The sequence below is a fragment of the Mustela putorius genome, unplaced genomic scaffold, assembly GCF_011764305.1.
Source record: "Mustela putorius furo isolate JIRA1106 unplaced genomic scaffold, ASM1176430v1.1 tig00000095_pilon_pilon_pilon, whole genome shotgun sequence".
Classification (NCBI taxonomy): Eukaryota; Metazoa; Chordata; class Mammalia; order Carnivora; family Mustelidae; genus Mustela; species Mustela putorius.
In genome coordinates, this window is record NW_025421280.1 from 14,443,836 (window position 1) to 14,470,565 (window position 26,730).

The 26,730-nt window shown below is 51.4% G+C and overlaps 1 protein-coding gene across 2 annotated transcripts; it reads left to right on the forward strand.

Annotated features, from left to right (window-relative positions):
• Positions 1-1,050: 1,050 nt before the first annotated feature.
• Positions 1,051-19,373, forward strand: FAM107A (family with sequence similarity 107 member A). 2 transcript variants are annotated; one of them, XM_004738275.3, is made up of 4 exons: positions 1,051-1,217; positions 16,508-16,682; positions 18,391-18,547; positions 19,081-19,373. In XM_004738275.3, the coding sequence occupies exons 1-4, from the start codon at positions 1,139-1,141 to the stop codon at positions 19,186-19,188; spliced, it is 519 nt and encodes a 172-aa protein (XP_004738332.1). In that variant the 5' UTR covers positions 1,051-1,138; the 3' UTR covers positions 19,189-19,373. The 2 variants fall into 2 exon arrangements, with proteins under 2 accessions (XP_004738332.1, XP_004738333.2); XM_004738276.3 differs by lacking the exon at positions 1,051-1,217 and adding an exon at positions 8,554-8,723.
• Positions 19,374-26,730: the final 7,357 nt, after the last annotated feature.

The window sequence follows — 26,730 nt, forward strand, 5'->3', positions numbered from 1 at the left end:
GGGGGCAGCAGAGTAGAATGGCCCAAGTCTGAGGTCAGACTACCTGAGTGTGTGTCCCAGATCCACACTGTGTGAACCCAGATAAAATACTGACCCTCTTGGAGCCTCAGTTTCCTCATCTGCAGAATTGGAAGGCTAATAGACACTAATTCATAGGATTGTGAAGTTAAAATAAATAGGACATAAAGTACACAATGAACATTAGTTTTTATATTAGAAGAAACTTAGCAAAGCACTAGACAGAGTAGATAATCAAAATTATCAGTTCCTTAAATCTTCCAACTCTGCCTGGTTGACTTTGCTTCTCCACCTTTAGACTCTTGGTTGGTCCTCCCATCTCTGGCTATTAAAAGGATTGTACAAACTGAGAGAAACCAATCTGGCTAAGTCCCCCCACAACTAGTCTCCTACAGTAAATCTCCCTGCTTTCCAGTGCCACTCACCCCAAGACGCTTTTTTTAATAACAGTTTATGTTCGTTCTGCCCTAGTCGCTGTTCTAAGATTATATATAATACATATACTGACTGTATGTATAGTTGGTACATATAACATGCAGTCAGTATATAGAATACATATATCACACACGCATACATATTACCCTCACAGCCCTGTGGAAATAATAAGTACTTTGGTCATCTCCATTTTACAGATGAGAAAACTGTGGCTCTGAGAGGTTAGGTAATTAAATCGTGGAGTCACACAGTTATTAATTAGTGGCGCTGGGACGTGATCCCAGGGATGCCACTTCAGAATCCCACACCTGCTTGTAGCATTCAACGAGGCCAGCGGCCAGGGAAATGGAGAAATGGAGTACAGCAGGTAGGAGACCAAGGCTAGAAATCAGGACATCGGGTTCTCCCTGGGCCCTGGAACCCCGGGACCAGGAGTCCTCTCACCGAACCCTGACCCATGCCCTCTATCCCGAGGGTAGGATACCTGCCCTTGCCCCTGCCCTCTATCCCTCCCCCCGCCGGCGCCTCCTCGCCGGGCGCTCTGGCCTCCGGGTAACTCGATCCGCAGCAGGGTTTGGGCCCGGGTTGGCACGTCACCGCTGCGGAGGCACTCGGGCTCCGAAGTACTACACTCTGGTGCGCTCCCTGTCCGCAGTGCCGGCTCCACAGTCTGGCGCAGGGGCGCATGGCGCAGAGGCTGGGTGAGCGGGCACGGGATCCCACCGAGGCCACGGGTCTCTACCGGGCCGTGCTGCTCAGGTCCGGTAAGTGAGGGCAAGGCCTCCCGGCCCCTGCGTCGTGGAGAGCGCGAGAAGGCAGGGCGGGCAGCCCGCCGCCTCCGGGCACCACGGTCTTCCTTCATCGCTCTGCTTTCCTCCTTTTTCATTCTTTTAAATTACTTTTCGGAGTTCACGCGTCATTCCTTCTTTCGCTCCTACATTCTTCCTACCATTGGGGTAAGGGACCTACCATTAGATATATTGCTTTATTCCAGGGTACGAGCGCACCCCTCCCCGCCCCTCCCCAACACATAACACTCACTCGGTTTCTGAACTGTGAAAGTGCGGCAAGGTTCCATCTCCTGGCACGTCCCTTGCACGCGTAGGCGTTTGTAGGCGTGGGAGAGTGGAAAATGGGTAAGACCGGGGTTGCCCGCAGTGGGGCACGAAGGGGCACAGATGCATAGCCACTGGTGATGTCCAGCGAGGTATTACATTAGCGGCAGAAAGGGAAGAGAGCAAGTTACAGGAAGGGGAGAAACCATTTTTCTGTGTATATGCATGTAAAGAGAAAAAGATTTAGAGGGAAACACATGGTGGTTATTTTCAAGAACGAGAGTTGGATGACAAGGTGTTTCTTTTTTTTTTTTTTTCCTTCCCATTTGTCTTTTTTAAAACTTATTTGCAGTAAGCACGTATTACTTTTCTATTCAGAACAATAAGGGATTTTTTTACATAGGAAAATAAAACAAACATGGCATATAGTCGCTGTAAAAATAATTAGGAAAACCAGAGATGGAGAAAGAAGAAAAGGAATGCCCACAGTAAGGGACCGGGGCGGTTGCCTCCGGATTTAGTGCTTTGAAAGAGAGATTTAGGGAAGGTGAAAATCCTTCTCCAGCGTGGTCCCTGCCCGGTGCAGGTACGTGATTAGAAAGTGTCAGCAGACTTGGGCTCAGCGGCAGCTATGATCTGCTGTGGGCAAGGAGCCCCCCCAATACACACACACACACACCCAGTGGTCCTGCCAGCCGACCCCTGGAGCCAAAGGCACCAGGGTAGCCATTAGCTGCTTGTCTGCGCTGGCCGAGCCGGCCCCCACCCCTTGCCCCTCCTCCCTCCCCCTTTCCCTCCCGCCGGACCTCAATTCTAGGACTGATTGCCTCTCAGATGGGCTCCGCCCTACGGAGATCCCCACGCGGAGCTACCGCTTGGGAACACTGAAACAACGGTTCTCTTAACTTCAAAAGCAAGAACTGGCCAAGACTTCGGGACTGCCGGCGCCTTCCTGGGGGAGGGTTTTAAATCTGGCTGAGCTGGGGCAGGCTGAAAGGGAATCCGGATTTCAAATCCCAGCTCTGGCAGATTTTTCCCCTGCAAAGCACTCCTCTTAAGGGTTCCCACCCAGTTCCTACCCTTTCACAAAGACGAGGAGGGACTATCTAATCTGAAGACGCTGTGTTCCCTCTGACCTGGAGCTACAGCAATGAGCCTTATGCAAAAGGCAACATTTTTCACAGGCAACTTACTCAGAAGAGCAGACATCAGAGTCCGTCCAGGGACCCCATGCTCTTCCGGTATCTGTACCACAGGCAGCTACAAGCCAGGGAGGGGGCAAAGCCCTTGACCAGGGGCCTCGCTGAGGGACCATTTACTTTGTGCTAGGCCCTGCTGGCTCATTCAGTCTTAAGAACCCTACAAGGTCACTGCTAGTTTTCATCCCCATTTAACAGATGGGGAGCCTGAGCTTTAAAGAGCTTAGCAGCTTGCCCATGGTCCCGCTAAGAGAAGCTTCTATCCCACTAACAGTTAGTGCAACCTTAGGCCCATTCATGCCAATGTCTGCACACCTCCTGAGACTAGTAATAATGGCCAACAATGCTGATCGCTTGTTATTACCACTGGCTTTGCCAAATGCTGTGTATGTCATCTCATCGACGTAATTCAGTTTTTCCTACCGCGAGTATGTACTGACTACCCCCATGCAAGGTACATGGATATATTCATAAATATAACAGATATGTCCCTCCTCTCAGGGAAGCAAGAAGTACTGACCCATATTTTAAACACGAGGAAATTTAGGCTCAGAATATCACATGACTTGTCTGAAGTCACACAGCCCATCTGGGCAGAGATGAGATTCAAACCCATGGCCAGGGCAGAAGCGCTACTCTGGTTGTCTCACATATAGAAAAGCAAGAAGAGTCAGGGTGAGGATCCACCTGGGCCATTTCGTGAAGAGGCAAGAGCGCCCCTCCTTTAGAAGCCCCCAAGGACAGGGTGTGGAGTCCAATCCAAGATGGTAGCCATCCATCTTCATTTACAGTGGTATTGAGCCATGCACCAAGTAATAGAATACGTCTAGAAATTTTTTCACCACAGATTTTTTTTTTTTATTTGACACAGAGAGAGATCACAAGTAGGCAGAAAGGCAGGCAGAGAGAGGGGGGAAGCAGACTCCCCACTGAGCAGAGAGCCCAACGTGGGGCTCGATCCCAGGACCCTGCGATCATGACCTGAGCCAAAGGCAGAGGCTTAACCCACTGAGCCACCCAGGTGCCCCAACCACAGATTATTTTTAAATTTGTAATACTAAAGTATTACATGTTCACCGTGAATATTTTGGGAAATTGAGAATAAAGAAGGAGAAGGCTTACCCACAATCCCATAACCCTAAGCACTGCTGGTAACATTTGGGGATGTCTCCTTAAAGTCTTTGCAATGCATAGTTTGCATGTGTGGTTGTGTTTTAGGTTGCTGAGGTTGTATCAACACTAGTCTTTAACCCCGCTCTTTTCACATGGATGAAATTTTTACTGCTTTTAAGTGGGTTATCAAAATAACAGCATCCACTTTGGAGCCCAGACCCTGTGATAGGCAATGTGAAGACATCCCATGTGGTATCTCCTTTATTCCTCGAAAGAATGTCTGCCCCATATCAGAGATGAGGAAATGAGGAGTTGAAGGTCACCTAGGTGTCCAGCAGTGGAGCGACACAAACCACAGTCCATGCTCTTAACCACAGAGCTGGAAGGGTCACCTTTGGGAATAACTCATGCTTGGCCATTCCTAGGAAGCTATCCAGCACTAAATGTCCCCCAGAGGGGACTTACATTCTACCTGGAGCTCAGGTCAGGTTCCCAGCAGGGAGGCAAGCATCTCTCCACAGCATGGACAGAGGCCACACTCCAGGTGCCCTTGAGCATCAGCAATAGCTAGAAAGGCAGCTCCATCCCTGCTTGCCACACAGGGTTACCTATAAAATACAGGACACCCAGGGGTGCCTGGGTGCCTCAGTAGGGCAAGAATCAGCAAACCCTGGTTGGCCTGCAACCTATATTTGTAAGCTAGGTTTTCTTGGACTATAACCATGCTCATTCATTTACATAGTATCTCTGGCCGCTTTTGTGGTACAATACTAGAGTTGAGCAGTTGCAACAAAATATATTTTTCTTGGGACCTTTGTGGGGAAAAAAAAAAAAAAATAGGATACTGGGATTGAGCCCTACATCTGGCTCTCTGCTCAGAGGGGAGCCTTCTGTCTACTTGTGATCTCTGTCAAATAAATACATAGAATCTTTGGGGGGGGGGGAATACAGGATACCCAGTTAAATTTGAACCTCAGATACACAACAAATAATACTTTAAGTATAACCCAACTATTGTACGGCTATGCTGGTACTAAAAACGTATTCATTGCTTATCTGAAATTCAGATTTAAATCGAGCATGCTGCATTTTTATTGGTTACATTTGGCAAATAGTCATGCCAGCAATCATGGAAGTTTGCTTGCCTTGACAAGCTATGGTCTGCCCAGGCTCCTCTCTCTCCTACACACACACACTCCTCTCCCCACCCCTAGCTCCTCTGTCCATCCTTTGCCTAGCTACGAGTTAAAATGTGCTGGGGCTATGGGGCACCCCAGGGTCCCTTAGCAGCCAAGAGACCAGATTCACCAGGCCTCACTGGAGCTGAGTGGAGAGCCAGCTATCCGAAAAAAAAACTTAATTCTTCCCCACTCCCTGATACTTTCCTATTTGCACACTTGAAATCCCTCCACCGGGTAAATTCTTCCTGGTTCAAATCTGTTGTAAAGGCAACTCTCTTTGCTTTTGTAATCTCTCCACGGATCCCATGACAAGTTTTCCTGCCAATACAGTTTCTATCCCCTTCCATGTCCTTTCAACTGAGCTTGTTGGGGTGGGGACGAGGTTGGATCCTACGGCTGTTTTGTGGGTGGCTGCTCGGAAACCTCATTGAGGCCTTGGAAAGGGACCCTGGAGATGGAGACTGAACACAGTGCTGAAGAGGAAGTTTTGAGTTGCCATGGGAACCTCTTGTCTGATGTTTGTGCACCCAGAGAAGCTGCTCCAGGCACCTGTGAGCTTGGAAAAAGGGGAGCAAAAGTGAAAGGAAAGATGTTTCTGGAGGTTGTTTTGTTTTGTTTTGTTTTAATGCAAGCTGCGGCCGCAGCCCACAGTGGAAGGAGGAATATTCCCCAGCTCCCACTCCCGCCTGCCTCTCCTGGTCTTCAGGAACCCCCTTCCTTTCAGCTCCTCTAAGTTCCCAGGGAAACAAACTTCAAAGGTACAAGAAGGGAGTATAGGAGGGGTCTACTCAGCCTCTGGGATTCCCCTTCAGTTCTTATGGGGCTGAGCAAGAATTCTGGTCTCCAGGCCCCTGATATCCCAGAGCTCTGCCTTTAGGGACAATGGGGTGGCCTCCAGGGAAAGCTCCACTGACCAAGGCAGGAGGCAGCAACTGGGGCTGGAGTAAACTCCTAAAAGCCTCATTTGCCTGGAAGGCCTCTATTTTCCAATATGCAAAATGGACATGACTGAACCAGATATGAATCATAACTATCGCTGGTTGGAAAAGGTTGCTCTTTCTCATATTTTTTACAAAGATTTTATTTATTTATTTGACAGACAGAAATCACAAGTAGGCAGAGAGACAGGCACAGAGCAAGGAGAGGCAGGCTCCCTGCTGAGCAGAAAGCCTGATGCGGGGCTCGATCCCAGGACCCTGGGATCATGACCTGAGCTGAAGGCAGAGGCTTTAACCCACTGAGCCACCCAGGCACCCCTCTTTCTCATATTTTTAATCTTTATTGTTTCCTGAGAGCAAAAGCCATGTACGCTTGGTCTTGTTCTGTGTTTAAACCACAAACATTACAGAAATTTTGTGACTAAGAAGGGCCTGTAATTTTTTGCTGTAGAATAGTGGTTCTCAAACTCCCAGAGATAAGGAAATCCCCCTGGGGGGGGGGTGGTTGTTAAAAATCCAAATCTGTGGTCTTGTCCCTCATAAGTTCTAAGATAGCAATCCAGGAGCATGGCCCATTTTAGCCCATCTCACAAATGATGGCTAGTCATGACCTCTGAGACACATTGATCTAGAACTGACCACTTTAGCAATTCAGTTTATATGCCTCCAGATTGGTCCTCTATGTTCTGTACATACTAAGTTTTGTATCTTGGAAAAAATAATAATAATAATAAGAGTGTCAATGTCTTTGGTGTCTACAAGTCAATGATAGTTACTGAACTCCTTGGTACCGGGACAGGAATACTAAGAAGGATAAGGTAAGGCCCCAGCCCTCAGCCTGGCAGTCCAGTGGGTGAGCCTGATGGGTCTGTACACAGGTTGGACAGTGAGAAGAGCTTTAATGGAAGAGGCATAGTGAGTCCCAGCTGCCTGGGGAATATGGCACCCAACGTTGGGGGATGCCTGCCCAGCTCTCCTTGGCTCTCCATTGCTCTGGGGCTGCCATCAGAGTTTTCCAATAAAGAGAATGCAAGATGGGGATGAAGGTCATTGCTAGTATGGGAACTCTCAGAGTCTGCTCCCCTGGAGGAAGCTGGATTCAGAGGTTCTGTCTTCTGCAGGTGGTGAGCAGAAGCTGTCAGTTCCCCAGGATCCCTCCTATTCCCCCACTGTCAGAAGGCACCCGGATTGGTTCAGATCAGCCACTGTGGGCCCTGGGAAATGCCCAGAAGAGCCATTTACACAGCAAGACAACATGTGGCAACAAAGAGTGGCTTGACAAGAATTTAAAGGCAGACTTTCATCACCAGAATTTAGTAAAATTAAGCCACAGCAGGACAGGAAGCCTGGGGAGGATACCATTCAAAGTACTTCCAGAGAAGCAGAATTTAGGAAGAAGGAACAAAAAGGAACACGTGCTGTTTCTAGAAAATTGTTCTATATCTAAGAATTTGTGACCCTCTAAGTTTTTTTAAGTGTCCCCAGAATGGCCGGCTTGGTCAAGGCTCCCAGGCCATGCGCGACCTGCCCCCTGAGTCTATGTTCAGCCCCATGCCCCAACCTCCCCCTCATGCCAACACTCCAGCCCCGCTGGCCTTCTTCCACCATATCAAACTCACTCCCATCCTGGGGCCTTTCCGCTGGCTCTGCCCACTATCTGGAATGCCCTCGTGTGGGAACAGACAGCACATTGCTGGCTCATTCTCACCACCCAGGCCTCCCTTATTAAAGGTCAGCGTCCCCGTGTCCACCCTTCCTGAGCTCAGCAGCGCCCCCCCCAACCTCACCCAGTCTTACTTTCAGCCCAACATTCATCAACGGGTACAAGTTTCTGGTTTGTCTCCCTTCCTGTCTGACTCCCCCACCACCCACCCGTGAATACAGGTTCCCAGAGCCCAAAGCTGTCATTCACACTGTAGCTCCAGCCCTGGAGACAGGGCCAGGAACACAGTAGGTACTCAAGAAATGTCGGCTAAATTAATGACAGAGGCCAAAGGGGGCACACATTGTCTTTTTAGTGCCCCGTTCATGTTTGATATACATCCTGGGCCTCATGGCCTTCCAGCCAACCGAGACCCTTCACCAGAGGTGCCGGCCCTGAGGCCCGCTGGGCGGGCTCTAGGGCCTGCTCCCACCCAGAGCCCATCAGCTTCCACCTTCCGCACACTCTGAGCGGGGCGACGTTCCCTTGCTCCTCTCCGAAGTTCGGATGAAGTTCAGAGTGCAGAGTCAGTCAGATGGATGACCAAGGACTGAACCCATGTGGGTTCATTCTCCCTTCCCATCTCAGAGCCGGGTTTCCTCCCGAAGCCCTGGGCACCGCTGGGCCTGGGCCGGATGCTCGGCGCTCCCTCCCCTGGGGAGGCTCTGGAATGCACTCTCGCTGACCCTCCCATTGGAAACAAGGGAAATGCCTCCGTGCGAGCCGCCCAGCTCAGACAAAGCTTGGCATGGTTCTCAGTCCTCCACAATCTGACCAACTAGGTATTTACTTGCGCCTCTCAGGCTTGTGGCTTGGACGCGGCGTTCCGCATTGTGGAAGTGGTCGTGCACCAAGTGAAATACCCGTTACTATAGTAACGGTTCCTTTTTATTGATACCAGAATAAACAGGCATGCGGGGCGGCCTCACTCGTTGGCACACGCAGCCGCCTGCCGTCCCCAGGGGTTTAAGAACCGCCCTTCAGAGGCGGCCCTCCTTGCTAGTGTGGGACTTCCCAGCGGAGTGAGGGACCCAGCCACGGCTCCGGCTCCCAAGTTCCCTTCCCAGAGACGCAGCTGAGAAGTAAGACCATTTCTATTCTGTTTCCCTTTGCTGGGGAGGGAGTGGCCGTGGGAGGAGGTGTGAGGGCCCGGGAGCCCCTGGGCCGGCTGTCAGGGGAGCAGAGCTCTTGGAGCTAGGTTCCCTGGGCTCTGTCCCCCACCCAAAACCATTATCACACAGAATAGTGGGCTTAATTCTCATTAGTAGACAGACAACAGGCCGGGCTACCACCAGGCACAAGTCAGAGAACCCAGGTCCTGGCATCAGATAGAGCTCCCAGCTTTGATTCGAGCTCCTTCCTTTACTGGCTGTGTGATCTGGGGAAGTTAAATGATCCCTCAGAGCCTCACTTTTTTCCTCTGTGGAAAGGGGCCGCAACAGTGGCCACCTCCTCAGCCTGTGGTGAGAACTTTCCAAGCTCTGGCTGCAAGTGGCTTTGCGCACACCAGGCAGCACACATGCATGGTAACGTGGTAACTGCCTGGTCAGTGTGGCTCTAGCACCTGTCAGCAGAGGCAGGCCTGGGATGAAGCTAGAAATCAGGGGTTCGCTGGGTCACATTTGGGAACAGCTGACAAACCCAGCTGGTTTCCCTGGCTGTGAGCAGCCCCAAGAGCTCCATGTCCAGGGGCTTGGATCCCGAGGGGCTCTTAGCTCCGTTGGTGGTAAGTGCCTGCCAGGATTGTTCCCTGGGAGGCGTCATCCGGAGTGGAAGTGCTGGCATCGTGCCGCTGGTGGGCCAGCAGGAGGATCTGCTGATATTCCTTATACCCGCTGACACTTGTTCCTTGCGCCACACTCCGTGCCAGCCTTGTTAAGGGCCTTCCATGTCCAGCTCTGGACTCCGCTATGACATTGAGTCAAACTCCTGAATGCCACCCAGACCTTCTCCTCACAAACTGGGAGGTCATGAACCATTTTCCCATGGGGTGAGGGTGCTGCATCCAAATGGACAAGGAGCTCTGATTCCAGGCAGGGGCCACCAAAAACGGTCTCCAGTCAGTGCAACACCAAAGGGCACTTTCGGGGCACCTGGGTGGCTCAGTCAGTTAGGCGGCTGCCTTGAGCTCGGGTCATGATTCCAGGGTCCTGGGATGGAGCCCCGCATCAGGTTGTCTGCTCAGCAGGGAGCCTGCTTCTCCCTCTTCCTCTGCCCCTCCTCCAGCTTATGCTCTCTCTCTCTCTCTCTCTCACTGTCTCTCAAATAAATAAATAAAGTCTTAAAAGGCGGGGGCACACTCCCTATTGGGAGGAAAAAATGGCAAGAAGAGGCTGGGATATCCAGTGGCCATGCTTGTCATATTCATTGAATGCCTCACTCTCTTTTGCCAGTGGTTATTACAAAACCTCTCTCCTCCTCTACCCTTCTGCTTCTTGAAACGTTGAGTTAAGAAGGTCCCAAGTGCGTCCTGAACCTGCATCTTGAATGGTACTGAGGATCTAGGGTGCAGGGAGGGAGAGCAGGGAAGACTCTGACCAACACCCCAGGGAAGGAGGGCCACCAATTGGTCTCCTCCTAAACAAAGGCCATCCCCTGGACAGACAAGCTGTGGATTCTGGCTCAAGCCCCCAAGATGGGGAGGGCTGGGCAGGGGCTCCCCAGTGAGTCTGTATTTCCCTTGGGCTAGAAGTTCTCCAGCTGCCAAGCCTCATCTACAAAACAGGCACAATAAAACAGTACTGCCAACAGCCTCCAGGACAATCGTGAGATCCAGATGTAGGTGAGTGAGCCTCTGCCAAATGCTGAATGCTGAATGCTACCACAGGTCCCCTCAGGAAAGGAGGAAAGTTTGCCTTCTGAGAGCATCCCTGTGCCAGGCACTGGACTAGCAAAATCATGTACATTTGATCATGTCACCCTCTAAACAGCCCCATGAGTAGGTATGGCCATTATTTCCATTGAACAGAGGCTCAGAGAGGTGAAGCTATTCACCCAAGTTCACACAGCTAGTAAGGAGTAACCCACCATGATTGAAACCCAGTTCGTCTCCTCCAAAACTTTTGCCTTAACCTTGCGACTTGACTGGCTCTTGTGTCATGTGTTCTAACTGATGCCACCAAAGACAGAACCAGAGCCACCATGGCAAAGAGGCAGATGAAGGGGACATTAAGCCCTTAGGCATCTCAGGATCCACTGGGACCTGGGTCCCCACCACTGACCTAACATCAGTCACGCATGCCCCAGCAGCTGGCAGGCTTCTCCTGGGAGCAGTTAGTGACACCAGCTGAGCCTTGCCTGGTGTGGGGCTGGTGTCTGCAAAGCCCCTCATAAGAAGCTGTGGGACCTCTTGGGTTATCAGCAGAAACAGGGAAGAACCAAGGAACAAGCTCCCAATCTCTCTCCTGACATTTTACTACCAACCCCACCCTGCCCCCAAAGAGGAATAAAGTCCCATGGTCTGCAGAGTAAGTGAGAATTATTTGCCCATCTTGTAGTCAAGCAACATTCCATTTAGCTGTCACCTACTGGCTGCACCTGCCCCTCTCAGCTCATCCCGTCTTCACAGCATCATAATATTACAAAGGAGGAGGGTCCTCAAGGTTAAGACCCATCCAAGTTCACCCAGTAGCTAAGAACTATGACCTCAACTACACTACCCACCATAGCCAGGTCAATCAGTCAGCTGAAATCACTCAGGCTAAAGCAAAGGAGATTGATTTTTTTTTTTTTTTAATAACTCCATGATTTACAAAGCTGCCTGACTATTGGAATCTTTCGAGGAGCTTTTTAAAATCCCAAAAACCAGGCTGCCCTCCCAGGCCAATGACATCAGAATCCCTGGGGTGCCACTCAGGCATTGGTATTTTTTAAACTTCCTCTGCTGATGCCAATATGTAGCCAGGGTTAAGGAGCACTGATTAAATCAGTGTGGTTTTTAAAGACGCACTTTGGTTTTTAAAGACGCACAGGAGTTTTTAAAGAAAGCTCCATCCAGCCTCTGCCTTTGGCTCAGGTCATGATCCCAGGGTCCTGGGATCAAGCCCCACATCGGGCTCTCTGCTCAGCATGGATCCTGCTTCCTCCTCTCTCTCTCTCTGCCTACTTCTCTGCCTGCTTGTGATCTCCATCTGTCAAATAAATAAATAAAATCTTTAAAAAGAAAGAAAGAAAGAAAAGCTCCATCCAAGACTAGGGCTGGGATCTATTAGTAATTGTTAAAAACAGCTAATTGGGTGACCACACCGTGCAATTCCAGGAGCTCCACTCATCATTTAATTTACAGGAGTGAGGCCCTAGGATTGTACAGTGCACAACCTGCCTTGCTGTATTTGGCTGCCCAGATATTTAGCACCACTGAGTCTTCAACTCTGTGCTAGGCGTTTGCCAAGCACTAAGCAAGCATCCCCTTGTTTATTTTGCAAGAACCCTTGTGAAGAAGGATGCTGAACAAGAGCAGTTGTTGCACCTTTGCGACTCTGCTGTTCTAGTGGAAAGCAGCCATGTAGGCAGTAAGTAATGAGTGGGCATGGCTGTGTTCCAAAGCAGTTGAATTTGGTCCAAAGGTTTAGTTTGTGGACTCTTGCTGCAGAACAGAGGTAAACTTGCCCAAGGCTAAGAAGGGGCACAGCCAACATTCAAATCCAGATCAAGGAGGCTCCTGTGTCTATACACCTAAGCTTCATTCTGCCTTTAACTCCTCCTCCATTGGCCTGTTCCTCTTCTCTGCTGGCTCCTCCTTCCGGCATTCATTTTTGTCTCTTCAGAGGCAACCTCACACTGTGCCCCCATCATGGCCACTTTCCTGAAGGTCTCTGATCTCTCCGGGCCCCCCAGCTGCCTGAGGGACTTAGCCAGGGCAGCCCCGGGATCAGATTCCCCCCTTCCCTCCTCTGACCAGGAGGACCACCTGCCCCCAGGCCCCCCACCCTACCCATGGAAGCCCGGGTTTAGCATCTGGGCTGGCCCCTGTCGTTCCAGCACCTACATGAGGCTCTTCTACACGGGGGGGGGGGGGGGTCTCTTTTAATTAAACTAAAAGGCAGGGAAGCCGGCTTAGTGGCTGAGCCCTGGAGGACCCCCACACGCGTGACCACAGATCTCACACGTGTCATTTCTAGAGCTGGCAAAGGCAGCAGTTTTCCCAGCCTGCAGTTTTGGTCTGAAGAACCAGCCACATCGTTCAGGATCCCTGCCTGAACCACCACACCACCCTGGCCTCAGGAGGACCACCTCCCCCTCCCCTACCCCAGCTACATGCTGATTTCTTTTTTATTTTTTTTTTAAGATTTTATTTATTTATTTGACAGACAGAGTTCACAAGTAGGCAGAGAGGCAGGCGGTGGGGGGGGGGGGCTGGAAGCAGGCTCCCTGTTGAGCAGAGCACCCAATGCGGGGCTCCTTCGCAGGACCCTAAGATCATGACCTGAGCCAAAGGCAGAGGCTTTAACCCACTGAGCCCCTCTGATTTCATTTTTTTTTTAAGATTTTATTTATTTATTTGACAGAGAGAAATCACAAGTACACTGAGAGGCAGGCAGAGAGAGAGAGAAGGAAGCAGGCTCCCTGCCGAGCAGAGAGCCCGATGCGGGACTCGATCCCAGGACCCTGAGATCATGACCCGAGCCGAAGGCAGCGGCTTAACACACTGAGCCACCCAGGCGCCCTCTGATTTCATTTTTAAAACAAAATAAAGAGGCCTGGAGCCAGAGCTGATCACTGGTCGGGCCTAGGTGCAGGACTGGCTGAATACATACGGGGTCCCTCTTCCAGGCAGGACACTGGGGAAAGGTTCCTGTCGCTGCTGTGGGGCCCGGCCCCCGGCAGGCAATCCATTGGCTGGCTGGGGTGAAGAGTCTCCGCCTGGCCAATCAGATGTTCTTCCTCTGGAATTTAACAGGCTGGAGAGACAAGTGCCCAGTGGAAATCAAAGAAACCAAAGTCCTATAAGAATTTCCCAAAACCTGCTGACAGTTTTTCCACACACACCAGAGAGAATGGCCTTTTTAAAAATCGAATGAGACGCACTCTTTCCCCGACTTGAACCCACCCGTCCACCCTCACACCAACCACTCTCCCTGTCCCTCACTCACGCCACTCCAGACACACTACGCTTTTTTGTTCCCTGAACAGACCAAGCTTGTTCAAGGTACATGAGTCACACAGGCTGTTCCTTTCCTCTGCCCCAAACAGCCTCTCTCCTCCTTCTCAGTCCTCAGGTCTGAAATGTCACGTCCTCAGAGAGACCCTCCCAGTGCACCTGGCTGAAGATGGGTCCTCCTGTTAGTCTCTATCCCAGACCCCTGGTTCCTTCAGTGGGCTCCCTGCAATTTGCAATCATTTGTTTTGATTGGTGTGTGTCCATGTTTACTGTCTGCCTCCCTAACAGAATGTCAGCTCTGTGAGAGCAGGAACCTTTGTTTGCTTAGCTCACCTCTGTGTGTCTAGTGTCCACCACAAAATGTGGCAAACCGTAGGAACTAAAAACAGATTGTAGAATGAATGAAAAATTTTATTGTGTATGTTCTGAATGGTCATTCCTGTTATGCAGACACTCTCAACTTTTGTGTACTTACTTTGTATCTGGCCACATTATTGAATTCTCTCATTCATCCCAAATGTTTTAATGTTAATCCACTTGGGAATTCTCAGTATGTCGGTGGTATCTTAAACCAATCATTTCTGCCTTCTCCTTTCCTAAACTTACACAATTTGTTTCCTGCCTTGTGGCTTTGGTAATGTACAAGTTAGTTATTCCAAAGATGGTGTGACTGATGAAAATTACAACTTTCTGGAAGGTTTGGGATAGAAAAGGACTATAGGCAGGATCAACAGCCAAGGAGCTATGGCAGCTATTTAAGTGTGGTGTGGATAGGATGAGTAGAGAGGATAGCTGAAAACCACTCAAAGGTTTGGTGGGACATGGTCATGAGACTCGGCAGCAAAAGGGAGAAAAAATCCCCAAACACCAGTCTGAATCAGGGATCTAATGCATTGGCTCCCAGACAACATAAGCCCACAGACTAAGAAAATATCCGTATTTTAGGGGTGCCTGTCTGGCTCAGTCGGTAGAGCATGCTACTATCCATCTGGAGATCATGAGCTCAAGCCCTACATTAGGTGTAGCGTTTACTTAGAAAAAAACAAAAGGTAAATGCCCACATTTTTAAAAGATGAGGGAACTAAGTTTTGTCAACTGCCCATTTTCAGCTATCAAATACTACCACAATCTTTAAAAACCAAAGAGCTGGGAAGGATAGGACCTGAAAACAAACAGCCTTATGAAGAAAGTGAAGAAAGGCGAGTAATTAGAATTTTCATTTTAGAGACAGTTCTGAGAACGTGAATTCGAGAAAAAAATTAGCAGATATGTTTTAAGCTCTAACACTTCATCTGGCTACTTCCAAAATATCTTGTAATAATTAACACTCTTTCCAGTTTACACAGCACCTTTACAAATGTGATCTCACTTAATTCTCCAAACAGCACCCTGCAATGGGTAATAATAGAAATGCCAAACGTGTATCCAGAGGGCCACCATTTGCAAAACATAATCTCCTCTTTGATGCCGACATTCCCTGACGTGTCCCCTTGCCATTTATACCCTGCCACCCCCCTTCTCCTGCATTTTCCAGCCCCACTGAGCTATTACCTACACCCAGGTTTTGCACACACCACCATGCCTAGCTAGTTTACTTGGAGAACTCCTGTTTACGCCAGTGCTCGGCTTAGAGCAGAAGCTCAACCTCAGAAAGGCAGGATTCATGAAGGGAGAACCAGTGCCTCAATTTTCACTTGAATTACTAAGAGAAGCTGATGGCCAGGCTGTGTCATCCCCCGGGAGACTTTTTCTGAAGAAGTCTTCCTTTCTCTGTCCGTCTTTGTCCATCTCGCTCATCTCTCTCTCTCTCTCTCTGACACACACACACACACACAAAAGTTTGCTTTGGGGCACTGCAAAGATATAAAGCCAGCTTGTAGGAGGGAGCCCTTCTGCCTGAATTTCTACTTAAGTAAACTGACAAATTCCGAGCTTCTGTGGTGGAAGTGAGGCCATCTAGAAGCCAGCTATCTGCATCAAAGATGACAGCCATCGGGCACCTGGGTGGCTCAGTGGGTTAAGCCGCTGCCTTCGGCTCAGGTCATGATCTCAGGGTCCTGGGATCGAGTCCCACATCAGGCTCTCTGCTCAGCGGGGAGCCTGCTTCCCTCTCTCTCTCTCTGCCTGCCTCTCAGTGTACTTGTGATTTCTGTCAAATAAATAAATAAAATCTTAAAAAAAAAAAAAAAGATGACAGCCATCACTTTGTAATTAGACACATAGCCGTTCCGGGATTTCCTGCTCTCCTCTTTGATCTGGAGAAACTGAAAAGCTGGATGCTTCCACAGAGAATTTGGAATGAAGGAGAGGGAAACAGGACAATAGGGGGTGAAGTCTCCTTTTGATCACTACGTTCATCCACATTTAACAAACGCAAACTTGTTCTTTTTAAGTATCTTTTTTTTTCTGATTAGAGCTCACTGAAAAACAAAAAACTCAAACATAATTCTTTTTGTAGGATATTATATTCTACAAAGTCAAGCCAAAAACATATGCATGTGTCCACCCCAGTATCATTTCATCCCCACACCGCGCTTTACAAACAGATCTCCAATCCTTACAACAACCCTGGGCGCAGGTTCAATTATTTCCGTCTCACAAATGAGGAGACCAGAAGCTCAGAAGCTCAGACGCTCAGCCCAGGGCTTCCCAGCGACAGATGGCCAAAGTCCATCTAACATCGAGAGGCTTCAGCTGTGCCCCACGGGGGTGGGTGAGACTGTGGACCCCGCTCTGACCAACCCCCACCCCTACCTGTCTCTACAGCCTCGATGTACTCGGAGATCCAGAGGGAGCGGGCAGACATCGGAGGCCTGATGGCCCGGCCCGAATACAGAGAATGGAACCCAGAGCTCATCAAGCCCAAGAAGCTGCTGAACCCCGTGAAGGCCTCCCGGAGCCACCAAGAGCTGCACCGAGAGCTGCTCATGAACCACAGAAGGTAGGAACAGAGCTCAGTTGCCTCCTCCTGGCAAGCATGTCCTGAGGCCTGCTGGGCCTCGCAGAGGCACTCCTTGTGGAAGGCAGGGCTGATGGTCATGCTGGCTCTCCCGGAGGCTGAGGAGAGTTGAGGGTACCACACATAGTCACCCACAGAAACTGTGAAGGTTTAGTTCCCAGTGGTCCCCCAAGAGCCCTGCTCTCCCTCCCAGCTACCTACTCATGCCTGTCCTCCACATACATTTACTGAGCACCTACTATGTGCCAGGCATGGTATCCAGATCTGAGGTACAGGAAGGAATGGAACCCAGTTCCTGCCCTCACAATGGGGATGTATGCATAACCACAGGCTAGGAGGAGGCCCTAAATGGGCCGAGGAGCTCAGAGGACACACCTGGGAGTGGTCCAAGGTGACCTCCCGGAGGAGAGGATGCCTCAGCTGACGCCTGAAGGGTGGGCTGGAGTCAGCCAGACTAGGAGGTGGGCATCAGCTGGTGGAAAGCAAGTGTGTTCCCAGCAAATGGAAGAGCATGTGCGAAGAGACAGGAAACACAAGTAGCTCAGGGTGTTGGCAGCATTGACTTTGAGGTTGGCCAGAGATGTGCTGACCTGGAAAAGCAGGGATGTCACAGTCACGAGGCGGTGGTAGGAGGGAGGGGCAGAAGGGAAGCAGCAAGGCCAGGGATGCAATGAAAGAGACAGGCTTGAGGTAGCAGGGCTGGGATTCAGTAACGGAGGGAATGTGGAGGCGGCCTGGGAAATACCTCCCAGCTGGCTAGCATCAGGAGGAAGGCGGCGGCGCCTCTGCAGCTCCCTCTACTGGCATATTCTGGTATTGGCACAGGCTAGGATTCTCCTATTTTCCGCTCTGTTCAAGACCTTCCAGCAGGTGTCATTTTCTATCTTCAGTGGGTTCTTTTTTGTCTTGCTTAGTATATCATGTGTATTTTCTCCGAATGTGTTTTAGAGTCATCCCTTTTCACGTCTAAAAACAACACCACCATAGAACAAACAAAAGCCTAAAGACAAATCAGGGAAACACTTGCAATATAAAACACACATAAAAATGTATACCTATCACTTATAATTCCATATGGGAAAAAATGAACAAAGAGAGTTACAGTTAGTTCACAAAAGAAGAAATGCAAATGACGGGTGCACATCCCAAAGGCTGCTGTTCCCATGTAACTAAGAATTAGCGAAACACACATGAATACCAGATATCATTCCTTGCCCAGCAGATGCTCAAATACAAAAAGACTGAACAGTGACGGTGGGGAGAAATAGATGCTCTTGTACAATGACGACAAAGTATAAATTGGAGAGCCTTTTCTAAGGGACAGATGGAAATGTGTCCAAAATCTTTACAAAGAGCCTGACCTAGCAAATCCACCTCTAGAAACTGACCCTGGCACATAACCAGAAATGACATACCACCTGGTCTCTGCCATCAGACAACCTGGGTACAAATCCTCACTCAGCCCCTTCGCAGCTGTGACTTGGACTGGACTGGTGTCTTCAGTCCTAGGAGCCTCATTTCCTGGCTCCCTATAAGGGGACAGGAATGAGACCCCCCTCCTAGAGCTGCCCACGGGGGGGGGGGGTTGGGGGTGTAGGACACGATGGTGTAGGTTGGTGTCACTATGGGGTGCAGCCTTGAGCCTGGTGTGGGGAGACACTGGGCACTCCTGACAGCTCCCCCTCCCCAGGGGCCTGGGCGTGGACAGCAAGCCAGAGCTGCAGCGGGTCCTGGAGCACCGCAGGCGGAACCAGCTCATCAAGAAGAAGAAGGAAGAGCTGGAGGCCAAACGGCTGCAGTGCCCCTTTGAGCAGGAGCTGCTGAGACGGCAGCAGAGGCTGAACCAGGTGGGTGAGAGCACCCAGCCCTGGCCCCAGCCCCTTCCAGGACTATCTCCCCGGCCTGGGGGTGGGGGGAGGGAGGGCTGCACTTGGCCACCGCTGGCAAGAGGGACAAGGTGATGCCACATGAGGCTTCAACCAGCACTCCACAACCAGCCTAAGTCCTTACACTGCCACTCACTCGACTATGTGACTTTGAGCTGGTGGCCTCCCCTCTCTGAACCTCAGTTCCTTCATCGGCCCAACCTATTGCATGCTGATCCTGATTTCATTCTCGCTACGGCAACTATGAACCAGATGGCGTTCCCATTCTAGAGATGAGGAACCTGAGGCCCCAGCCAAGGCAAGCGATCCGCCACAGCTTCACAAGGAAAAATTTGTCTCATGCTGTCACCCCAGCTACGAGGCTGCTGGCAAAGCTGATCCCCCGTTCTGTTTCCCCTAGAGAGGATCCATGGTCCAAACACTGTGGTTTGGACCACACACACACACACACACACACACACACACTTTACACCTCTGCTTTGTCTCTCCTTTAGCTGGAAAAACCACCAGAAAAGGAAGAAGACCATGCCCCCGAGTTTATGAAAGTCAGGGAGAACCTGCGGAGAATCGCAACGCTCACCAGCGAAGAGAGAGCTCTGTAGTGGGGGCTGTTGACGCTCCAGCCGCCCCCCCCCCACGCCCGCCTGCAGCCCTTCCGTGCCTGCCAGCCCCGGGCCCCCAGCCTGGGGCCATCTGCAATGATGTTCATGCTTGCTCTTGTGAAAATGCCCCAGAGAGCCTGGGCCCTCCTTCCCACCCCTAAAGAAGCGGGGGGGGGGGGGGGGGGGGGGGGGGGGGGGGGGGGGGGGGCTAAGCTCCCTGGCTTTTCCTTCCGAGCACTCACCGCTTCTGCTCCAAAAGATAGCTGTTGCCGAGAAAACTTTCCCAAGGCACCTCTCCCGGAAGCTCTGTTGAGATTCTCCTGGCAGAACTGGGAAGGATTGAGAGGCCCCTCTTTGGCCTGACCAGCCCTCCATCTTGCCCAGGCCCCACGGGCCCCTGCTTCTCTGGACAGCCCAGCTCCCTGCTCTCCGAAAGCTTCCCTGACTGTGGTTTCCCCTGCGGTCAGGTGGGGAGCATTGAAGTAGAGCCTCTCAGAACACCTGCCCTGAAAGCCAGTTGAGGGGAATATGGTTCAAGTGCAGCTGTCCTTGGGGAGGAAAGGCAGGGCAGCTCCGAAGGCAACCTCGGGGCCCGAAGCCGCCAGGTTGCAAGGGTACTGACAAGGAAAACTTCTCAGAGTTTGCCAGCTTCCCCCACACCCAGGCGCTTGCTTTCTCCTCTCTGGGGCCTCCCTGTCTGGGCCTGGTAACCACACCTAACCAGGGCTGCGGCCTTCCTGCTCCCCAAAGTCTAGAACAGTGCTTCTCAAACTTGCTTGTGCCTATAAGTCACTGGGCATCGTGTTACAGGACAGCTTGTGATTCAGGAGATCTGGGCTGGGGACTGAGAGTCTGCGTTTCCAAACAGCTCCTGGGCTGGGGCTCTCACCACCACCCTGTAAGCAGCCAGGGACAGTAAATACTGGAAACTCATGCCTGAAGCCACCTCTGCCCTGAAGGGGTTCCCCGCTCTGCCCCTGCAAGCCCCAAGGGCTCTCTAATATCCATCCCATTCCAGGGTCGCCAGACCTGGGAAGACATTTGCCCAGAAAATTATGTCTATTTCATAATTGCCATTCTCACTGGAGAGGTCTATCATTGCCAATCTGCATTTTCTTACCCCACTGTTCTGATGCAATTCTAGCAAAAAAAAAAAAAAAAAGAAAATATTTCCCCTTTTCCCGAAGTCTATGGAGAACAAATATACAGTCATTTCCATGGGTTTCTGGAAATACGAACGGTGGTTCATAGGCTCCTTTGAGTCCCCATTTCCAGTTCCTGCACCGGCTCCCTGCTTGGTTTCCACCACCTGAGCTCCAGTGACGTCACTCTTTCTTCCCCAAAACCCTCCCCACGCGAGACCACGTGTGTCAACCTTCTGCTTCTAGCCCACTGTTAATGATTTAGAGAAGAAACCAGGCCAGTTTCTTCCCTGCCCCGTGAGGGATAAAATCCCTGCCCTCTGGCCTTGCAACCCCTTCATTTAAGGGGATAGGGCAGTGCTAGAAAAGCATTTCCTTCCATGGCCTCTCCCCGCCAAAAACGGCCAGAAAAAGCTGCTGCTGGAACGCTATTTTATTCTCGGACCAAACGTGGGACGTTTAGCAGGAAAGGGGTCATCCTGGTCTCAACCCCTAACTGAGTGGTTTGAGGTTGACCAAGACGGTGCCCTTTTTTTCCTGGGTGGGGTGCCCACCAGTGTAAATAGACATGCTGCCTGCCGGGGTGTGTGTGTGTGTGTGTGTGTATGCAAGCCAGGCTCTAAAAGGCTCGAGACTCTGTCTTAGTGAGAACGTGGTCATAGTATTTTCATGTCTGCCTCTTGAGAGCAAGTGTAAAGCACAATCCCCAAATAAAGACCACCATTTCACCAAAGACATCTCCCCCTGAGGTCTGTGTGTTGCTCAGACATATGACAAGAAGCGGGACAGAACATCTGGGATGGAGCAAGCCCCTCGGAGAGGATGGCTCAGATTCCACTCAGTGCTCCCCAGAGGTGCTCTGTGGAAGCGGCAAGCCACAGAGATCAAACTCCACATCGTCCAGTGGGGCCTCGGCAGCCACCCACATCCACGCCCCTTCTCTCTAGCTGCCTCCCACTGTGGAGGTTATAAATCCCAACTCCCACTGTTCCAGACTCCTTTGCAGCTTGGGGGGACATATGAACAGGTATGGCCAGTGAAATTTAAGAGGAACTCTACAGGGGCTTTTCGGAGAGTTTATGCTTTTCTGCTAAAAGAGGTAGACATACGTAACACCTCCCTGGTCCTCCATTCTTCCTGCCTTGATGGAATATGTGATGCCTGGAGCCACAACAGGCATTTTGCCACCATGAGGAAAAGCCAAGAGAATCTCAGAGCACTGACCCTGCCATCATTAGACCAAGCCAATGCCAGCAGCCATCCTCCTCCAGAATTCTTCCAAATAAAAAAGAAAACCCTCTTTGTTTGAGCCATTGTTGGTCAGCCTCTGTTACTTGCAACCAGAGTATTCCTGACACAGAAGGCCAGTCCTGATGCCTAGAATAACCACCAGACTGTACTGAAAATCCAGATTCCTCTTTCCCATTAGAAACCAAGTGGAGGAGCGGGGTGCCTGGGTGGCTCAGTGGGTTAAAGCCTCTGCCTTCGGCTCAGGTCATGATCTCAGGGGCCTGGGATCGAGCCCCACATTGGGCGCTCTGCTCAGCAGGGAGCCTGCTAGCCTGCTTCCCCCCCTCTCTGCCTGCCTCTCCACCTACTTGTGATCTCTCTCTCTCTCCAAAAAATAAATAAATAAATAAAATCTTAAAAAAAAAAAACAAGTAGAGGGGCACCTGGGTGGCTTAGTCAGTTAAGTATCATCTGACTTGTGATTTCAGCTCAGGTTATCATCTCAGGGTCTTGGGATCGAGCCCCATACTGGGCTCCACACTCGGTAGGGGGTCTGCTTGAAGATTCTCTCTCTCTCCCTCCACCCCTCCCAGACCCCTCACACACACACACACACACACACACACACACACACATACACACACACACGTATGCTCTCTCTCGAATAAATACATAAATCTTAAAAATAATTTTTTTTTTTTAAAAAGAATGAAACTAGTTGGATTCGGATCGCCAGCAGCAATGCCTGAGATCTGTTTCTCCGCCTCGTCTCCACACAGCCCACACACCAGTCTGGTATCTGGGCACCCTTACTTCGCACAGCATTTAGGACGGATTTGCTGAGGGCCTGCTGGGTGCCAGGAAGCACGCTGTGTGCTGGGGGCACAGTCGGAAACAAAACGATGAGATCATTGCCGTGGCCGCCTCCTCGCTGGTCTCCGGGCTTCGGCCCTGCCCCCTATGGCCTATTCTCCAGAGAGCAGCCAAAACGAGCCTGTGAACATCCAAGACAGGTCTTGGGGCTCCTCGGCCCAGAGCCGTCCCTGACGCCGCCACCCCCGTGACAGCCTTCCTGCCGCCCGGAGTGCCCTGCCTGTCCAGCTCCCTCTTCACCTCTGGCCGCCTGCCTTCTGCCCTCCACCCTCCCCCAGCTCCAGCCTCCGGCCCAGTCCCCTCATGCCCCACATCCCACGAGGTGCCTTTTCACCTTCTTCCCTCAGAGAGACATGCAGTCCTCTCGCCCACAATCTTCGGGACTTTTGTCTCGGCTCTTTCTAAAGGAGGCCCTCCGTGGCCGACGCGTGGGACTCCCAGCGTCTCGGACACACTTCCTATCCCTCCTTCCCCGTCTTATTTTCCCTCCTCACCAGGTGCCGCCCCCAAACACACATCTTCCTCGTTTACCTCTTGCGTCTCCCCTAGCGAAAACGTCCCCTCCGTGAGGGCAGGGGTGTTTGTCTGTCTCGTGTCCTGCTGAATCCCAAACGGCTGTCCCCCCTCCTCCTTCCCCGCCAGCAGGTGACCTGGCCTGCGCCAGTCTCCGGCAGGCTGGGCAGACGGGCCGCCCCCCCCCCCACCCCGGGAGCAGGAATCCAGTCCTGTCCCACTGGCGGCTTTGAGAAAAGGCAGCAGCCAAATAGAGCTTGGGGCTCCAGCCATGCAACAGGTGCTCAATTCCTATGTGTTGAATGAAGTAAGTGAGAAGGTGCTTCTCCTGAGGCAGCACGGCCATCACCTACCTGCCTCCTCCCTCCACAATAATCCCACCTGGGCCCAGCCATGTCAGTTTGGTCCAGAAACTTTCCTCTGGCTGCTTGGGCGGTTGTCAGTACACCTGGGCCCAACCGCCGACAAGACCAACACTGGAGCTGCGTGGCTGCTACGTGCCATTCTGTGGCCATCCAGAGAGTTAGAACATTCCCGAAGGCAGAGGTCGGGTCATCGCCGGGTCCTGGGGACCCTGGAGAAGGAAAGGAGCTCTGACATCAGACTCGGCCTTTACAGGAGAACCAAGGGCAGCAAGCCCATTCTCACAAAGCACCCCTTTCCCCCTATACCAACCAGACCACAAGCCCCAGTCTGGGTTTGGGGTGAACCCTCTTCGATGGCTGATAGGCCCAAATACACAACCTGGGAGACAGACCTCAGGAGGTGAAGGGGCCCCCGCTCCCTGATTCTGCATATGTAGCCCAGGGGAGCCCTCAGAACCCAGAAGCCTTTGTTGGGCAGCCTCACTTCTGCTAGGACCTCCAAGCTCCTGGGGGGCGGGGACTGTGGCTGATTCGGCTTCCATTTGCCAGTACCAACCCAGGTGTTCCAAAAGCTGTGACTGGGTGTCAGTTACGGTCACTGCATTTACAGAAGGCCAGCAATGTCACCACCCATGACAACGTGAGGTCAGTCTCACTATTCTGCAGAGTAATCAACGTTTAGGTAAATTAAAAGACCTGCCCGAAGTCACAAAACCATCCCTGGGGCAAGACAAGATTCCCACAGAGCCGTGTGTCTGCAAAGTGCATATTTTCTCCACTACAGCTAGGCCTTGATCCTAGGAAGGGCACAGAGGAGGGCCCTGTGCCATTCTGACCTTTGGCCACGAGATTCGTCGAGCTGTTTTAACCTTCTCTGTGTCGGAACTTGAGAAATCTGGCCTCTACCCATAAAAACAGACTCAGTCAACATAGACTGATGTGAGTTCTGGGGTTCTGCCCGCCCCCCCTCCCAAAGCCAACCAGTCTCTGGAGCCAAACAACAGGTTAGCAACTACCTTCGAAGTGGGATTCCTGCCCGCCTTGCAGGACTGGACCTTCTGCTGAGCAGTAACATAAACACTCTGGTGTTTCAGTGCCCCCCACCCCCAGACCCATCAACCCCCAGCCACCCTGCTCTCACCAGGCCCTGCCTCACAAATGCCCTTTGGCCCTTTTGTCCTCATACTCCCTGGGGCCACTTACCCTCATCTCAGCAATCCAAAGATTACCTCAATTGATGAAAAGCAGGTGCTCACCTAGGGAGGATCCTTCTCAGAAAGGACTCCTGGAAAGATGAGCAGGATTTCCCAGGGAAGGACCCCGACAACTCCCCTGGGCTGCCCAGCAAGACCAAAGTGAGCTGGGGCTCCCCCTCCAAGGGACAGGCTTCGCAGGGGACCAGGGAGCTGAAGCTGACCCTTTGGGGAACCTGACCTAAGAGGCACATTTCCCCAGGGCAAGCCTGACTTTAGGCTTTTGTCCCATAAAGATGGTTAACCCTGTGCCCAGACCGGTATTCAAGCCCCAGCTCTGACCATCACGACTTGTCACAGGCCTGGGAAACTTGCGGGACCACATTGTCCACATCTGCAACACAGATAATGCTATTTATACTTATAGAATATTTGGCATCTGTGGCAGGGACTGGGCTATTTATATTTTCTGTGAATTCTCTCCTTGAATACCCTCCACGACTGGCATGCTTCCATTTTACAGGTGAAGAGTCCAAAGTTTAGAGAGGCCAAGCCACCCCCCAAAGGCATGCCATCAGCATGGGGAGGCGGCAAGCTGGGAACCCATGAACCCACGTCTGCCTGACTGGGCCAGCACATCGGTCCTGGCAGCGTCTGCTGGTGGAGGCTGCAGGACTGTTTTTGCAAAGCACCCACATTCGAGTTTTCCCATCTGTCACTGCAAACATCCTGCAAGCACGCTGAGGCCCTGTGGCCTTACTCCTTCCTTTTTCCCCCGACAGCAGGTGGCCCAGCCATCACCAGGCTGGCAGACTGGGCCCCAGGGACAAGAATCCATGCCCATTCTACTCACCACTTTTTAAGACAAGACCGTGGCCGGTGGGATACCAAGGTTCACAAGCCTGGCCTCGGCCCACGATGTTCAGGGAAGGAACAGGAAAGAAAGAAACATGCATTGAGCATCTACTGTATGCCTGGCAGGTCTTACCACGGGAGAGACTGGACACAAAATGCCTGATCCCGGGGCCTGGCTCACTTCAAGAGATGGACATTCCTTCTCTCTCTCTCTCTCTCCCTTTTAAGGACACTCTGACAGGTGACCCAGCATGACTGTGAGGAGCCCAGGTTACAAAGTCAGACTTCAGACTGGGGTGGGGGGCGGTCCACCTCTGCCACTCGCCAGGTGGGTGGCCTTTGACCAATTATTTATTTTTATTTATTTTTTTATTAAATATTTTGTTTACTTATTTGACAAAGAGAGATCACAACTAGGCAGAGTGGCAGGCAGAGAGAGCCCGATGTGGGGCTTGATCCCATGACCCTGAGACAATGGCCTGAGCTGAAGGCAGTGGCTTAAGCCACTGAGCCACCCAGGCACCCTTCAACAAATTATTTAACATCTCTGAGCTTTTCATCTGTTCACTGAGGATTCCAATAGTGCCAGCCTCACAAATAGCTGAGAGGACAGCATTAACAAACATAAAATGTCTGGCAGGGTGTCTGGCAGAAGAGCGTGTGACTCTTGATCTTGGGGTCATGAGTTCGAGCCCCACACTGGGTGCAAAGATTACTTAAATACTTAGTTGTTGTTGTTTTAATTTTTAAAGATTTTTAAGGTGTGACGCTGCTACGGGGAGAGACCATGGGGCGGTGTGAGGCCGCTTAGTGAGCAGAAACCTGTCATCACAGATGAGGAGGCCACAGTCTGAGGGAAGAGGGCACCTGCCCAGAGACCTCAGAAGTCCTCTCAAAACAGGCGCTCTGGCTCTCTTGCCTTCTTTCCCAATCTTATCTACATGGGTAAAGAGCCAGAACACCAGGTTCAAAATCCCAGTTCTGCACCTACTGCAAACTGAAGAGAGGCATGTGACTTCCGGTGGGGGGGGGGGTTGTTATGCAGCGGAGGGGAGGGATCCTGTAAACATCCCACCCATTCACAGAGACCTGGTTCCACTCCAGGTCCCACCCGAAGCCAGGCCCAATCCACCACAGGTGCTCCAGAACATTCACTCCAGAACGGCGGTCAGAGGCATATGGATACTAACGCTAAGTGTAAGCCACGCCAAATTTTATTTAATTTTAAGATTTTATTTATTTGTTTATTTTAGAGAGAGACGGTGACAGTGAGAGCACCAGCAAGGTGAGGGGCAGAGGAAGAAGCAGACTCCCCGCCAAGCAGGGGGTGGATGCGGGAGTCCATCGGTCATGACCTGAGCCAAAGGCTGA